This window comes from Colletotrichum navitas (assembly GCF_030913465.1).
Source record: "Colletotrichum navitas strain CBS 125086 chromosome Unknown LY79scaffold_5, whole genome shotgun sequence".
Taxonomy (NCBI): domain Eukaryota; kingdom Fungi; phylum Ascomycota; class Sordariomycetes; order Glomerellales; family Glomerellaceae; genus Colletotrichum; species Colletotrichum navitas.
This window is the reverse complement of record NW_026850551.1, coordinates 731,034-747,651: the sequence shown is the minus strand read 5'-3', so window position 1 is coordinate 747,651 and position 16,618 is coordinate 731,034. Positions and strand designations below refer to the sequence as shown.

The following is a 16,618-nucleotide window of genomic DNA, read 5'->3' as shown; positions in this document are numbered from 1 at the left end:
GCCCTTGTCGACTGATCAAACGTTGGGCACAACAAGAATACCATCGTGTCTGTATCTGGCTAGGCAGAGGCTATTGGACGTCTTATATCACAGACCTTGATGAAACGTCACGAAGATACCCGTCTATAGGGGCTAGTGTTTTCTGGGTTGTACGAACTAATAAAAATGATCAGCTAACTGGTGCAAGTGCCTTTCATTCCGGATTTCGCTCTTGCGACTCAGTTGAGTCTCGACCGTTGTTGCGGTGTTGTTCATATACACCTTGAATACCTCAGATTACTTACTCATGTTCATTTGTGACTTTCTCCTGAGTATCATTGGCTTGCAGCTTGTTTGCCTGGACACGATATGATGACTGGTATGATGGGTATCTAACGCAGACATATAAATAACGCACGTGATGTGGCTTGCGCTATGGTACTCGAAGGGGGAAACACTCGCTCAGCTCCGCTGCTCGCGCACTGGCAAGCCGGCTGTCTCGCCGTCCCGAGTCTGCATTCGCCGGGCCTCATCCCGCCGGCTCCAGTCAGCGTCGGTGAGAACACCCCCAGGGAATGAATGCATCGAGAGGGTAAGTACGTCCTTCTGTTAGACAGATCAAATAACCAACAAGAATTGCAGTTACAAAGAAGGCAAACGTCATGTTGCATGATTAGAACAGCATCAGGTGGAACAATAAAATGATGCCGTTCGTCCCCGTTCTATACTGAATATCTCTTGAACCCTGTGAGACTTCCCAAGGTGAGGCACATACGTTTCCTCGTCGCGTGCGCATCTATACCTCCCGAAACCTCCACCTTGTTCGACATAGCCGCCTCCGCATAGCTCGACCGTCGCTGTTGCTGGTCCAACGCCTCATCAGACGGACCCCGACACTCGTATCCCCTCTGCCGCTCTCCGCAGGTGGCCTCCTGCTCCCGTGGCAAGACCTCCCGCTCTGCGCACGCCCGCCGGCCCTGGCACAGGCCCTGCAGGTACGGCCATTCATTACCGTTCCTCTCCACCCTCGACACCAGGAACCGGCGGCCGCCGTGCTCGAACTCGTCCGCGAAGTTCGGCGAGCCGCAGATGCGCCGCATGCGCCGCCGTCGCGCCTGGCGGAGGCCCTCCCGCTCCCGCGGCATCTCCGCCATGGGTGCGAAGGCCTGCGCCTCGAAGCAGGCGCCTCGCGCGTCGGTGACGACGTAGACGTCGAGGTACTCGCCACTGACTTTGTGGCTTTTGATCTCGTACTTTTCCCCGACGAGCTTGGAGTCAGCCTGATCCTGGTGAAGTGTCATGTCTCCGGATCTGCCGCCGGACCAGCGCATGAGTGATAGACTGATGCGTAAGCGGGCGAGTCTTTGCTTGTAGTCAGATTGTCAGATATCACGAGATCTGAGTTGTCAGGGATTGGAGATGACGAACTCGAATGTTGTCGTCTGGTATTCTGCAGTCCGATATGGAGATGAACTGACGAAGAATGGCTCGCTGAGCATGAAACTTATTACTAGCAAGCTGCTTCTCCATGTAAAGTGTCTACGTATCGGGGTTCTCATATACCGGGTGAAGTGCACTGGACCACTTATGGGGGTCTGGAATGACTACATTTTATCCATAAAAGCATCATCACAAGGCTCCGATGCGTTAATGTGCCACACTGTCACAACCCTGCAAGAGCGCATCTAAGTGGACCTCATCGCGATAAAGCGAGACCGTAGCTCTTTTGTCATGAGGGTTCATTGGCGAACCATCGATGCTCCCAGCGAGGCGCCGCGTTTATGAACACCCGCGCTGGGAAGCCATTCCAATACCTAGCCCCCTAGGCAGCAGAAAGGCGACAAGGCGTCTGGCGCGCTATGAGGTTGCAAGCCTTTCCCGATTGAGTAATGAACCCTCACGGTGGGGTGATCAGTACCCGTTGGAAGATTTATCCTCGAAATTGCAGGATAGGGAAAGAAAATGCGAGGGGGGAGATCTCGCTTCGGCTCTAGAACTGAGCTTCACAATGAGGCGAGGGCCAATGGCTGTGTCGAGTCTCACCGAGTTTAGGCAGAAATGCACCTCAACACCAAGGCGTAAGGAATGAAGAGTGCCGAACCAGGCCCAGCCCCCTCTTCCGAGCTGAGAAAAAATGCAACTGATAAGCCATAAGTCATGAGATGTGCGCCTGTGTGCGCTTGGGGAGACCATGAGATACTCCCTTAGGCAGTTGGGCCAGGAATAAATCACGCAGCTGCACGGGTATTAATAGAAGGGTTGGAGGATCCTAATGGAGGCCGCCATGTGCTACGACTGACACGAAGGTTATGGGGTCAGGTCTGTTTCTTTCTAGGCAGAAGAATTCATGGGATATAAAGTATGGGCAACTGTTCTTTTAATTCTTCTTTCATCGCGTCGATGAACATGAAGCTTCATTTCGAACATGGCTCATCGCGCTGTCAATAACGCTGCATGTGCCGCTCCATTGGATCTACCAGCAGGAGATCACATCTGCTCTGGAATGGCTTAGAGGGGAAAACAGTATCTGCGTGGACTGACTAGTTATTATACAGTGGACGTGCGGGCATCACGCAATCAGAGCATCAAGGATCCCATGACAGGGATACAATTAGGTGGGTTATGGACGGCAGGACGGGAGACTCGAAAGGTATTTATTACTATTATCAACTCTCAGCGCCGAGATCCCCCCTAGATGAGAGGATCGGGATCACGTTAAAGCGCAAAGGGCCATTGTCGAGCCTTAGCGATCGCATTCGCGACTGGTCCCGAAAATCCGGCCGCAGCGAGACGGAAAGTCGGCCAACGCCCCCGGCTCAGTTGATTGTTCGAGGCCGCCCGGGTCTCCGGTTCCCGCAGTGCTCGATGTGGTCCAGGTGAGCCAGCAGATCACTCAGTGAATTTCCACATCTGCAGGTGAAAACCCGGCCGGGGTCGCCCTTCCGCTTGCAGTTGTCCAGGTGCCGGATGTGGTTCCATTTGCGCTGGAACGGGTGTGCGCGGCCGCATTTGCACACGTAATGCGGGTCGCCTTCTTGCCGGTGACGGTCTTGGATGTGACGCTGCATCTGCCTCGAGTTTACTGACTCCCCGCAGGAAGAACATGTTTCGTGGCGGCTCGAGTTGTTCGTTTGCCCGCTGGTGTTGCTGACAGTGTCGCATGCCCAGTAAGGCTTCAGGTGGGTTTGATCGAATATCAGGCTCGGGGACGAATACTGGCTGTCTGTGGCAATGCTGCTCGGGGTCAAATACATGGGCTGGGGCGCGAGAAGGACTGCATTTCCGGGGCGGGGCATGGTGTGTAGCTTGGCGTTCACATCCGCCCACGCCTGACAGGGTTCTGACTGTTGGACATCCGGAGCCTGCGGGGGGTACTGGGACTGCATGTTCGTCTGCGGGTAATCCACATGGCCAGAGTCGGCCTCAGAAAAGTCGAGCACCTGAGGGTAGTAAGGGTGTTGTTCCATCACAGGGTAGCCACCATAGGTCGACGGGGGATGGTTTATGGGATTGTTCATGGGGTAGTTTATCGGGTGATTGATGGGATAGAGTATAGGATGGTTTGTGAAGTCACCATCGTCATGGTCACGGCCAGCGGTCTCGCCATAAAGGGAGCGCGACTGATCGTGGCTCATGCTAACAATGGGCTCCCCAGGAGACTGGAGGATCGGGCGGTGTTCGTATAAGGGGCAGTGCAATCAAATGGCTGGGGCGACCGTCAGCAACAGGATTCCCTGTCATTGAAGGGATAGCAGACTTACTAAAACGCCCAAGATCCGGGCCGGGAATAAGGCTTTCCCGTGGGTCGAGAGCTTCCGAGCGCGGTTGTGACTCGGATCACGAGTAAAGAGCCTGAGAGAATAGGACAAAAGAACAAAAGGGAGAAAAACTAAACACCGAGGGGGGAGCTGAAGGTAATAAAGAATCATCTGGCTAGCTGGAGGACACGCGCGTGGTGGATTTGAGGTTCATTCTTTTTGAGGATGGGGTGTGGCCTCTTAGCTGCCTCATCGTAGACCGCCACACACAGCCGAATCACCAGCCTGCCCTGTCGTTTGTCTTTTGGCACTCCCACTGGTCTATGGGGGGGTAAAGGCGCAGAGGATGCGTGCGTGGACGTACGTGGTTCGTGGGACTGGCCCGTCTGGGTTAAACCTCGAAAACCTCAAAAACCTCAAAACCTCAAAAATTACCTGCTACAGTGGCGGAGCAAAGGCGCTGGGCAGCCATTTCAATCATCTCTCCGGGAAGACGTGGTGGTGTCTTGTGTCTCTACGTAGTAGGGGAGAGGGGGGGGGGGGGGGGGGGCATCCTCTGCCCATTAATGCTGCTGGTGCGCGGCCACAGCGGGGTTATGTGTACGCTGCCAAAAGGTCCGGAACGCGGCGACGTCCTTTTAGGAATGGGGATGATGTACCAGACTGCCGGTAACCCTCCAGCCATCCGCCCGAGCCGAAAGTTTACCATGACGGAACGGGCCCGAGGGGTTGATAGTTTACGTCTTAAACTCATCTGGCACCCAGCCAGTTCCGCCCGTTCCTGGATGGGACATGTCAAACGTGTGGCAGCCACTGGAGCCAAAGTTGTGGCATGAAAGAAGCTTAAATGCTTATTACCTACGTAGCCACCTCCCAATACATTCATTCGCTGGAGGGGGCCCTCACCAATGGCGACTGGAGCCGGCGGGATGAGAGAGGCCCGGCGAGTGGAGACTCCGGACGGCGAGACGGCCGGCTTGTCGGTGCACGGGCAACGGGGCCGGGTGTCCGTGTTTCTTCTCCAACGATACCTTCCCCTATGCAAGATCCGATGCCTAAACAGATTAACCCCTCAAGCTAGTTAATTACGAGAAGGCCTTTTGCATAGCATGCATGACCTGCAACTAAGTATGGGATCAGGAACAACGCTGAGCCCGTTTAGGCAGGGTTAGTGGGTCCCATTAACACGCTGCGGGGGACTGACTGTCACGAACCTGGCGCGCGCCACTGCCCACCTAAACAGCCACGCGAACGCGACGCGCCAGGCTAAAGTGGTGACACAATCCTTCTTCCATCTAACCACTGCACATTATTCCACCAGCATAACATCGTCAATCACCCCTCGAATTCTGCACCGACATTCTACCTCGCCATCACAGCGTCTCCAATTCCTCTCGAACGAGCCATTACGCCGTATCCCTCCTGTCCTCCGAAGACGTCGACATCCCCACTCAACATCTTCACACCCCCGCGTCCACGAACCCAACATGGCCTTTAAGCGCAAGCGCTCCGAATCCGAGCTCTTCACCTCCTTCACCTCGCCCGCTCGCTCCGATTCGAGCATCGAGTCCTTCGACTCCCCCGTCTCCCCGAGCCCCATGTACCCCCGCGCCTACGTGACGCCATCGCATCTTCCCAGCCGCACAATGAAGCGCTTCCGCGACAACAGACCGTCCGACAACCAGATCCACCGTGAGTCCTGTCCGCTGCGGTCTTCTAACCGTTGCCCACTCGGAAGAGAATGCTGACCGAGTTTACCTTCGTCGACAGAACGCACCCTGAACATGCTCTACTCCGCCCAGCAGCAGCAGCAGCCCCAACACGCCATCAACCAAGCCCGCGATGCCGACCCCGAACCCTTCCCCACACCCGCCGCCGCACGCAACACGCAAAAGTCCCTCCACAGCTTCTGGACCATCAAGTCCGCGCCGCCGCCCAGCCTGGGACCCTCCTCGGCCCCGTCCGTCGATCGGGCGGCGCTTTCCCCAATCAGATGCGAGGACTGCGGTACCGGCCTGGGCTCCTCCGACGGCGCGGCGGACGGGATGGACATCGACGACGCGTGCAGCTACGGCGACGGCTTCGAGGCGGACCACTCCTGCGGCGCCTGCGGCAGGCACGTCTGCTCGCACTGCTCCATCACAAACCTCGGCGCGCAGCGGAGGTGCTTGCAGTGTGTTGGACGGACGCCCTGGGGGGCAACGACGAGTGGTCCCGCCTTGACGACCTCGCCAATGCGCTTTTTCTAGGTGTCTTGGTTCAGGGTCCGGTTTTGGGGCGAATTGGATTGTTCTCGGGGCTTTTGTTTTCGTTGCATCGATGGGATGCATCACGTTTCATTTTTCGGGCGTTGCCTGATTTGCGGAGAGCGGCGTTACTGATTGGCGGAGATGGCTTCCATGCATTGGCGTTATATCACGGGATAATACCAGAGGATTTCAAGAACCAATCCAAATTCATTCAACATCAGCCTCAAGGCCACGACGCCTATTCAGCCCGTCTTAAGAGAGTTGTTGCAGCCGTACTGATCGTGCCTACGGCACAATGTCAAGATGCAAAACGCTCATGTTGAGCCGTCGTAGCTCTCCGACCATTAGAACACATTCCTGTTGCCCCAGGTAGGTGAAGCTAGCTAATCAGCAGAATCCAGAGTTCGGTTTCGACGATCTGGATCATTCCGAGGCTTTGGTTTTCCATCGCGGTTGAATGACGTAATGTACAGGCCGGCGTTCGAGATCAATCTCTAACAACATTCCGAAAGCTCTCTACGAGCGTTTTCTCTTACGCCTATGCGTAATGGATGGAATCTTTGTAGGGGATTGCGTCGAGAGACGACGCATATCTCTCGTAGCCTTTCTTTATACACATTGTCTGTCACGTGGTAGCAGGGAGGGATGAGTCAGCACAGATGCTACACTTATAGCTTCCTACTCTGCAGTGACCTACACTTGTAGATACTATATTTTTATAGATATATTGAGATTTACCTACTTAGCCTATCATAGTTGTCAACCTATGTATCTAAGCTCTAGGCAGTATGTATTTATTTATTTTAGACACTTCTTGACTCCTTATATTGTCACTAGAACCTAGTTGTTTAATTTCTGTTTAAATTTCTCGGACATATTATTTACTACTGTATATAACTTTCCTTAAGTCCTATGTGCACGTAGCTGGCTACTTCTTCTGAGTCTTGTAGTTGTTTGACTAACCACTTTCTCAATAGGGTAGGGTTAGGGTTAGGGTTGGGGTTAATGTCCAATGACGCTATGGAGACCGTGGAAGGGTGGGGTTGCTGGACTAGAGCTTTATAGCCAAGTGGACAAAAAGAAACTCGATAGTGCAGGAGGGATGTTGACAGCAAAATGACGAATGAGGTTTCCGACTCGTGCGAGCAATCGGCTGTCGCTTGCAAGGTTTATAAAATGCAGGAACCGCCAAAGGCGGAACGGTAGAGACAAAGTCAAACAGAGCCAACCAACCAGAGCACGTCAGGCAGTGGGAAAAGTGAAGTTATACTTCTCAATTGAGCATACCGGAAGTGCCTCGACCTGCTGAATTACATGGTCCCGGACGCTGCTGACATCGTGCCCGTCCACGTCCAAGGTGTAAGTACGTTGCTCGTCAGCTCTTATCGCAGCTGTTTCATATTGGGACTGCATTGGACTGCACTTGATCGTGCATCCAGATTAGGCGTTACCAATAGACCCCTTTTCACCGGCTCTTCGACATCCAAGACATTACTGCCCTTACCCAGATCCCATCGGCCAAGGGCAGCCAGCTTTTGAACACCGATTGACCCCATCTTTTCCCCACAGTTGTCCGAGAGGAACGTGGCAGCCAGATGATCCAGGGTTGGCTAATCTGCAGTGCAGGGACAAGAAAAGTGGGAAGCCGAGACACCTGGTAACGAGACACCGGACACATGGACTAGGCGTTCAAGGGTCTGATAACAGAAAAAGTATCGTGCCGAACGGCGATTCGGGTACTCGAGGGCATGATAGAAGCAAGTAGCAATTAACGCTACAGGAATACCAACTTGAGTTGAGGATCTTGTGGGAGACCCAGTCATGTCAGACTACAAAGCATGTTGGACCAATAATTCACGTCAATGCGAAGGAAAATTTCCGATTCACATGCTGTCGCCGCTTGCTTATCACAAAATTGCCGCCACGCACTAGTCCGGAGTCGTCGACTTTAAGGGTCCTGACCCACCCACAATATTTAAAGGTATTCTGGCCGCCGGCCTCACCGACTCTCTCACTCGGTTCACTCTTCATCTGGCTACTTACAAACCGTATTCTAGAGGAACCAGAGCTGCAGCATGGCATCCGTTGAAACTTTTACTCTCAACAACCTTATCTGTGATATAAGAAGCTGACCACAGACCCTCACCCACGCGCCTTTGGACCTTGACACCTACATCATCAGTAGGTGCCTCCGAGGAGCCTCGATCAACCCCAGTCACCCAATGTTCTAATGTGAAGCCGTAGTTCTTCAACTCGTCTCATCGTAGAGTTCCAATTGATCCTCCAACACAAAAGCAACTGGGCTCACAAGCCACGGCTGACCTGGAATCACTCTCAATGGACTCCACCGACAGCGACGCTTCGACGATACTGACGGACTACCCAGCATCGAGTCCCTCGAGGCCGTCCTCCGCCTCGTCCGCTCCCTCTCTAGCAGCAACATTTGACGGCAAACCAAAGCCGCTGCTCTCGGGCGCTGCCACCTCTGTGCACTTTGAGATCTGTGATACCCCCACGGCCGGCCGCGCCGTCTTCGCCGCCAGGGACATCGCCGCGAACACCCTGCTATGGCGCTCAGACGACCTCACCGTGTCCTCCCTCCTGCAGGAGTACAGGCGTGAGGTCTGCGGGCAGTGCTTTGCTTACAACTACGGCAGAGACCTGAGAATCCAGGACCACATCGTGGGCTTCGCCTTCTGCTCGGACGAGTGCCAGGGGACGTGGCGGCAAGAGAATGGTGAGGTAGGTGTCCGGGCCTGGGCCGAGGTGAAGAAGCTGGCCAAGAGGAAGAGCAAAGAGGACAGCGAGCTGGTGGACATTGACTTGCCGCGACCGACCCCAGAGGAGATTGCGCAAGCATGGGACGCTACCAAGACGCAGGCGGATCTGATACTGACGTTCAGAATGACGGAGCTCGCAAACGACGTCGAAGGCGGACCGCGGAACCTGACGTTGAACGGTAACGGCAACGGCAACGGGCCGATCACAAAGCAGCATCGCAAAGCCGTCCAGAAGGCGCTCCAACAACCCGTCCACGCAGACATCATGGGCTTCTGCGTCAGCGGCATCATCGCCCAGTACCAGGCCCCGCAGAGGTGGGAGCACGTACTCTCCCTGGCCGTCGACCCGACGCCCTACTCCAGCGCCGACGACCTGCGCGCCTTCACCCGCACCTACCTGCACCTGCTCGCCGTCCTCCCGCCGCAGCTGCTCCCCTTCACGACGCCGCAGTCGCTGCTGACCCTCTCCTCGCGCGACAGCCACAACGCTTTCGGCATCCGGTCGCTCGAGGACGAGGGGTCCGAGCTCTTCGGGCACGGCTGCTGGCCCGCTGCCAGCTACTTCAACCACTCGTGCGGCCCCAACGTCAACAAGAGGCGCGAGGGCCGCGCGTGGGAGTTCCGCGCGTCGAGGGACGTCGGCAAGGGGGAGCAGCTGTGCATCACCTACCTGGGCGGAGAGGAGAAGGCGATGCCGAGGGAGACGAGGATGTCGACGCTGAGGAGGAATTGGGGCTTCGAGTGCGGGTGCAAGAGGTGCGAGGAGGGGCCAGCTGTATAGCGGGTGTTGTCTGACTGGGCAGATCAATGTCTGCGTAAAATCATGGATTCGGTGCCCCCGTATGGAAATGGGTGCCGCCCGGTTCTGTTGTATACAGGATTGATAGAGTAGATACAAAAGGCTACATGACCTATTTTGTTCGTATTTCTTCCAGTGAGGCGGCTCGCATTTGTTTGACTATAAGGTTGAAGATTGAGTTTGCGTTCGGTGGGGAGGGTGGGAGGGAATAGTTGCCGCTATCGGCCACCCAATCTCGGTCTCGGCCAATGACACGGAGTTGTCATTTCTGATCATCATGCGCCCACCTATCACCAACTGGTGTGTGCCCGGATCCAGCGAGCTGGCTTTGGCGTACCGTCGTATTCCTTGTTGCCGTTGTGTATCTCTGTGGACGATGTACCTTGGTATTTCCGGCTGCCCTATGGTTAGGAAGACCTCTCCAACGTTGTAAAGCTTCGTGTTTGCTTTGGTTAAACGTCGCAAATCCACGGTAACGGTTTCTCTAATAGGATTTCACGGACGCGAGAACCGCGACTGGCAACATGCACTGCGAAGTAAGATACATGCATCGACTTTTAGCGTGAGTTGACGGGATAGTAGTCTCGAACTGATCGCTAGGTCTCCATTACCTACCTGTCTTACCTAGCTTAGTGTCTCAACACAGCTCGTGGAGTTTCCATTTGCATGCGGCTTGGTTTCATTCTTTACCACACATCTCAACCGAGACCTTGACTCATGGCTTTACCGACCGAAATCCCAGCTGAAATATATGTTTTTCCCTCCGGTTGTAAGATTGGCATAACTTCATTCCAGGTACTATGCCACATGCGGTGCTGTTAACCAAAAGCATCTCCTCCATTCCGCCTGAGTCAGCCCCAGCTGAATACCACTAAACCAAAAGTTGGTCCAAAAACCAAGTACCAAGACAATAATCAAATCGCATAGCAGCACAAGTCAGAAGACGAGGCTAACAATAGACCCCGTCTTCTATAAGAACCCGAAGCCACTCCGCTGATATTGCCCAGTCCTCGCCAAGGCACAGGCCAGCACATGTCATCATTCAACGTTCACCTTTCCACTTTCTAAGAAGATGACAAATTTGAGCCCCAACTCCTCGGACCTCTGGACGTCCTTCGAAGTAAAGCCCCCAGGGTCCGTCCCCTTGGATTACGGCTCTCCAGCCAGCGGCGCCCAGTATTTCTCACTTGCAGTAGACCCACGTCGTCGATACTACGGTCAGGCGCCGGAGGAAGACTCGGAGGAAGAGAAGCTCCCTCCGCCTACTCCCAAGCGCATCATCATATGCTGCGATGGCACCTGGCAGTCGTCCGTGAACGGGCGGTGGGGCATTCCCTCCAACGTCACACGGCTTGCTCGTTCCATTGCGCGCACTGGGAAGATGAAGAAGAAGAAGGAAAACCAGATTGAAAACGAGATTGGGAATGAGTTTGAAACGACAGAAGATGTCGACGAGGAATTCGCTTGTCCTCAGATCGTGTACTACGGCTCAGGCATCGGCGCGGGTGCTGGCGTCAGCTTACTTGAGAATCTGAGACAGGCCGTCTTCGGCGACGGCCTTGTCGCCGAAGTCATCAAAGCCTACAATTTCATTGTCATGAACTACTCCCCGGGGGATCAGATCTGCTGCTTCGGCTTCTCCCGGGGCGCCTTCACGGCTCGTGCGGTGGCGGGTCTCATCACAGACATTGGCATCATTCAGCCCAAAGAGATGAACGATTTTCCGGACCTATACAGACTACACCGGCAGTACCGCGTTAAAGACGGCCCAACCTTCCGCCAGACCACGGCCTACAGAGAGTGGATCACCGGCAAATTTGAGGGAGGGCAACAGATTAGAAAAGGACACAGCCTCCCTCCGGAATCGAGCAGAGTCATAGAAGTCGAGGGCGTCTTCGACACTGTTGGTGCCTTGGGAGTTCCTGGCCTTTTTTGGGTCCAAGGGCTTCTCAACTTCATCGCCTTACGCCTCCCATGGATTGGTATCGATTACCAAGGATTTCACAGAACGTCCTTGAGCAACTGTACGTTCATGTCGTGTTTATAGCACTAGATTGTGCATGGATTTTCGGCCTTGCTGACCAGCTCTAATTTTATGAGTTCAGACACCAAGCATGCATTTCACGCGTTGGCTCTTGATGAACATATGGCGCCCTTTAAACCTACTCTTTGGCACCTCCCGAACGCAGAAGAGAATGAAAAAGAGGAGCAAGGTTTGGAGAGCTACAAGTCTCTCAATGAGGATCAGGTCAAGTACTACTTCGAAGACCTTGCCAATGGTAGAATCAAAAAAGAACCGACTGAGCAAGACCTCAATGATGCGTGGAATGACGTGGTCAAGGTCCACATGGCGAAGAATCCAAAAGACTTCACACCTGAATTGCGCCAGGTTTGGTTTCCCGGTGGCCATGTCAACATCGGAGGAGGCAACTCGACCAGCCTGGTTGGCCTTTCATATGATTTCGAACGTGAGTAGCTCGTTCCGTACGTGGCTGACGCACAGGGCCGCTGACCGCAAGTTCCCAAACAGAAATCGCTCTCATCACCTTCGCCTGGATGTGCGATCAAATCGCGCCGTTTATCGGCCTCGACGACGGGAAGGTAGAAGGCAAACCAGACAGCTTCTCGAGCCTTGCCAATCGCGAGATCGAAGCACGCAACTACCTGATGTTCGGCTTGGATCAGAAAAGAAACTCGGGCCTACTCGGATTTTTACGGCGAAAGTTGCAGTCAGTGGCATCTCTCGCACCTGCGACCACAAACAATAACGGTGGAGCCGATATCTGGGGCACCGGAGATATCATTGACGTCTTCAAAATCTTTGAGAGCTTCTACATATTTGGAATCTTCGTGTTCTTCTTGAAGCTCTTACCCTTCACGTATACCGACAGGACGCCAGGCCACTACAAAGACGAGTTCCGAGAGGGAAGTGACACAAAGGAGATGATCCATCCTTCTGTTTATTACCGCATGAGTGAGCGCCCTGACTACACACCAGGCTCCCTGGTGCCCATCCCAGAACCGAAAAAGGGGGACTGCAACAGGCTCCAACCAAAGTGGAAGAGCAAGGAAGTCAACATTCAGGGGTACGTGATCAAGAAGGAAGACCGCATATCACGCCATATGATTAATCAATCGAGAGCCAAGAATTTCATGGCTCCACTGATGGAAATCGAATAGAGTGCAGAGTGGTTTTATTGGTAGAGCTTTTGAAGGGTTTTCTTATGTTTTTCTATCCCTTTGTCTTACTTGGATTGCTCTCTTTTACTGTGTTACCACATTTGGAGAAGCCAGGAACTATAGCTAATTAACTAACTAACAATATTGATGAATCTTTTTCCCTTTTTCTCAACTTTTATCCATGTGTTTTCATGTTAGCTAACCTGGTGTGTGTAACGTCTGTATAGCAAATGCCATATAATGACCAAACACTAACAGAACGCATACAAAAATCACCATTTCTGACACCATTTAATGCTTTGCAAAATACATCTTTTTCTTGGCATGAGAACTGAGGGGATATGCAAAAGAGAAGAGCTGGGTGGAACCGTTTAGACAAGCAGGATGTTTCAATATCGTGTACAACGAACGATCAATGATTTACATCTGTAAATTTCCAGGGTACAATGAAAATACAACGGCTTGTTTGACTCTAATAATACCGCTCTCGACCATCCAAGTCTAATCTTCTCGTGGTTTCTGTCTCTCCAAGCACCAATTGCGCATTGCGCTCGTCGTCTGCTCCAGCCCGAACAGTCTTCTTCCAAACTCGGCTCGAGGTAACACCCGCTCCAGCATCCGCCAAATCCTCGTCGCTGGGGACTGGCGTTTTCAGCGCGAGTATCATCAGGTCTTGGAGGTCCGACCATGGTACGATGCTTAAAACGCGAACCCGCACCCCTCCTGGCTCGTATTCGAAGAACTCGAGGACACTCATGGCACCCACCCCCAATGCATAGATGGCCACGGTGCCGAGGTAGATGCCCATCGTAGCTTGGGCCCAGTGCAACGTGCGACGTTGTTGGCCAGATCCATACCCGTGGCGCTCAGCGACGATGTATATGGGCAGATCTTTCCGGAAATCTGCCTTAAACTCATTGAAGGTTCCCTTGAGACGTCTGTCTTTGCCCCGCCATCTGTCGAGACGACGAGTTGAACTCAAGGGGGTCACCCTGTGTTCTCCGCGACGAAAGCCGTGCTGCTCGTTGAGGTTGATATACGCAAACTCGTCGCTGCTACTGTTCAGAACTACACGCGTCTTCTGGTGTTTAGTGGTGCTTTGAGCAAGACCCTCGGTGAGATAAACGCCGAATACCTTGCTCAGAAACATTTCTGCCCCGGTCTTATTGTCGGGGCTGAAAGGTGCTGAGACAGGCATGGTAGTCCCGTTATGCCTCTCCGTGGAGGAGAAAGTTTGAACAAGCTGTTGCAGCGCCGTAATATTGGTTTTGTTGGTGGTATACCAACTTGGGGTTAGAGCGTCTAACCAATCCCTGGAGAACCTCAGGGTGCGGACGTCAACCGTGGAAGTATTTCGATACAACTCTGACATCGTGCTGTTTTGGCTAAGAGAAGATTGCAGTACGTCACTGACTTTGGCGTCGACAGAGAAGTGCGACGGAGCCCAGCTTCCGATTAGGCTGCACAGGAAGACCATGTCCTTGGATTCGCCCGAGGAATCATCTGGGATCTGTCCGTTAAGGAAAAGAATGGACGATTTTTCTTTGTTGATCAAGAAACTTGTGGAAATTGACACGTCAACGTCGAGATCCGGGTCCGTCAGCCAACTGTCGTCGAATGGGACAGAATTCCTTTGAGAATTTTCACAGTCATCATCATGGAAGCAGTTGAGGGATTCAACAGGATAAAAGACAGGCTGCTTGTCTTGAATCAACGTATGCTTGTCATGAACCCTGCATGTCGACTGCACAAATGGCTGATACAGTATCGACTCTTCCTGTGAGTTCTCAGGGTTTGCTCTTGTGGTGTTGAGTCTGTAACGAGGCTCGCTTGACAACGCGCCCACATTGTAGCTATGGATGAACTTCTCGAACAGGCCAATGCTACCCGTAAGGAAATGTGGAGGAGTGGTTAACAGCGTGGTTGAGTTGGTGCTCTCGGTGTCGTTGACGTGGGTAAAAACAATGTGTCGTCGCAGATCGGCTGACGTGGAATGAAATGTAAGGCTGTTCGTCAGGTCCGTGGCTGCGAAATCCAGAAGCCAGCTCGATATCTGTGGGAAACCTCCTGCTGTGCAGTAGTCAATGTATATGCCCTTAACCGTCTTGCATTCTGAACGTGCATCGCGCCGGTCCGGCGGCCAAACGTCTTCACTGTTCCGCGCATACTTCAGGGGGAGCGTGATGTTTCCGAATGCAATCGAGTTGTCGATCTTGTACCAGCCGAGAGTTGGCACAAGCAATACAGCAGATGCTGGCCCGACAGCGGTTGACAGGATGGTAGCGAAGACAACAAACCCCGGGAGCAGTATACCCCAGAGGCTCGTGGTATCAAGACCTTGGCGCCGGAATGCTGTCGTCCAGATGTACCCAAGGTCACCGACTCGATAGCCGCCCGTAAGAAATCCTAACCGAACACCACTTGTCACCAAACACCGTCGAAACATGGATAGTGCGATGGAAGACAGCGATGCCACAATGAGGAGCTCGTGTAGCTTGGCCGCAAGTTGGAGAACGTTGCTGATGGTATCGGCATCTACACGATAACCCATTACGAGAGGCCCCTCCTCTGGATACCAATAGAACCCTATAGAGCCGACACATAGGATAGCAACAGTCGTCACTATGGCAGGTATATGAACAACCCATCCATTAAGGTGACGAGTCCAGCTACTTCGAGTGATTTGTTTTGGTACTTTGGCGGTCTTGTTTACGCCGGGTAGTGTTGACTTCGTAGCTTGCTGGTCTTCTCGATAGCTCGTTCCACGTCCTGCACCATCGCATTGCGTATGCTCCGCTGGACTGCTTGACTGATCATATTTGCCATCCCGATTGATCTCGTAACCCCAACTGTCTCCTTCAATGGCCCCTGGAGATCTTGCTTGACGCGAAAGCAGTGGCGCATCAATGGTCGTTTCGTCATCGTTGGGTCGCCCAGTCGCTGAGGGCGTCTTGCGGTGGCCTCGGGGGTCTCCGTTATGGGTTACGTCTGCAGGTGATGACGTACTACTTGGAAAATTATGAGCCTGCTGTACCCGCGCGACACCGGGAGGTTGACGTAGTTCAATTTCATATTGTGTCGAGGCCATTGGAATACACTCGAATCCACTAAGAGTGATTGTTAAATTGGCTATGCCTGTAATGATACAAGAAGTTCTGGATGTTTCCAATGAATTGAATGGAGGAATCTGCTGCCAGCCTGTTAACCCTCGATGCTAATCATGTTCTTAAATGGGTTGATAACTGTTCAACATCACTATCTTGCACAGCCCTGACATGGCCCTTGTTAGGCTGCTGGGGAGTTGGGGACCGCAGACCTAATATTGATTACAACCTGCAGATTGCTAGACGCGGTGTAACCATAAACACGAATCTAGTAATTCAATCGGGTGCTTATGCTGCTGCCTTACCCCCAAAGCCATGGTCTAACGGCATCTTACGTCATTGATCGGATCAGGCTGCAGGTTATAGGCAGCTTGCGTGTGCTTGATGAACAGACAAAATGCCCATATTGTAAATTGGAGTGGCCTGGGCTTGTCTTTCAGCTGGTGTATAATCTACTTGGCGCTTACTAGATGTGCATCTAAAGTTATCATAGTTCCATTTGGACTCTGCAGCGTCCTCCTGCCTGTGTCTCACACGCGTCCTTTTAATGAGGAAATTCGAGGCTGTTCGACTTGTCTGCTCTCTTTTAATTACCTATTCTGATTCTAATCCATGATCAGCCCTTCGGGACTTTTCGCTCATATCTCAATAGGGCAAGATTACAGAACTGGTACATCCCTGATGTTCCTCTGACTGCCAAGAACCGCCCCCAGGACAAGCTGCGGCAATTCGAATATCCTTGAATGAATTTACACCATTATTTTCTATC

General features: G+C 52.9%; 6 protein-coding genes across 6 annotated transcripts; 3 read left to right on the top strand and 3 right to left on the bottom strand.

The window, feature by feature from the left end:
• Window positions 1-701: 701 nt before the first annotated feature.
• On the bottom strand, window positions 702-1,280 carry LY79DRAFT_506296 (uncharacterized protein; the record flags this gene model as incomplete). Its single annotated transcript, XM_060553708.1, has 1 exon — window positions 702-1,280. One exon carries the CDS (start codon window positions 1,278-1,280, stop codon window positions 702-704), a length of 579 nt encoding a protein of 192 aa, XP_060419115.1.
• A 1,515-nt stretch (window positions 1,281-2,795) lies between these two features.
• LY79DRAFT_586971 (uncharacterized protein) lies at window positions 2,796-3,497 on the bottom strand (the record flags this gene model as incomplete). Its single annotated transcript, XM_060560709.1, has 1 exon — window positions 2,796-3,497. The coding sequence occupies one exon, from the start codon at window positions 3,495-3,497 to the stop codon at window positions 2,796-2,798; it is 702 nt and encodes a 233-aa protein (XP_060419114.1).
• A 1,727-nt stretch (window positions 3,498-5,224) lies between these two features.
• Window positions 5,225-5,986, top strand: LY79DRAFT_506443 (uncharacterized protein; the record flags this gene model as incomplete). The annotated part of the gene is made up of 2 exons (XM_060553721.1): window positions 5,225-5,429; window positions 5,508-5,986. 2 exons carry the CDS (start codon window positions 5,225-5,227, stop codon window positions 5,984-5,986), a joined length of 684 nt encoding a protein of 227 aa, XP_060419113.1.
• Window positions 5,987-7,959: 1,973 nt separating this feature from the next.
• Window positions 7,960-9,723, top strand: LY79DRAFT_700270 (uncharacterized protein). Its single transcript, XM_060564905.1, has 2 exons — window positions 7,960-8,167; window positions 8,231-9,723. The coding sequence occupies exon 2, from the start codon at window positions 8,324-8,326 to the stop codon at window positions 9,545-9,547; it is 1,224 nt and encodes a 407-aa protein (XP_060419112.1). The 5' UTR covers window positions 7,960-8,167; window positions 8,231-8,323; the 3' UTR covers window positions 9,548-9,723.
• Window positions 9,724-10,511: 788 nt separating this feature from the next.
• Window positions 10,512-13,176, top strand: LY79DRAFT_539081 (uncharacterized protein). Its single transcript, XM_060556790.1, has 3 exons — window positions 10,512-11,589; window positions 11,671-12,033; window positions 12,096-13,176. The coding sequence occupies exons 1-3, from the start codon at window positions 10,638-10,640 to the stop codon at window positions 12,743-12,745; spliced, it is 1,965 nt and encodes a 654-aa protein (XP_060419111.1). The 5' UTR covers window positions 10,512-10,637; the 3' UTR covers window positions 12,746-13,176.
• On the bottom strand, window positions 13,169-16,009 carry LY79DRAFT_539079 (uncharacterized protein). Its single transcript, XM_060556789.1, has one exon. The coding sequence runs from the start codon at window positions 15,831-15,833 to the stop codon at window positions 13,218-13,220; it is 2,616 nt and encodes an 871-aa protein (XP_060419110.1). The 5' UTR covers window positions 15,834-16,009; the 3' UTR covers window positions 13,169-13,217.
• Between the last annotated feature and the right edge of the window lie 609 nt (window positions 16,010-16,618).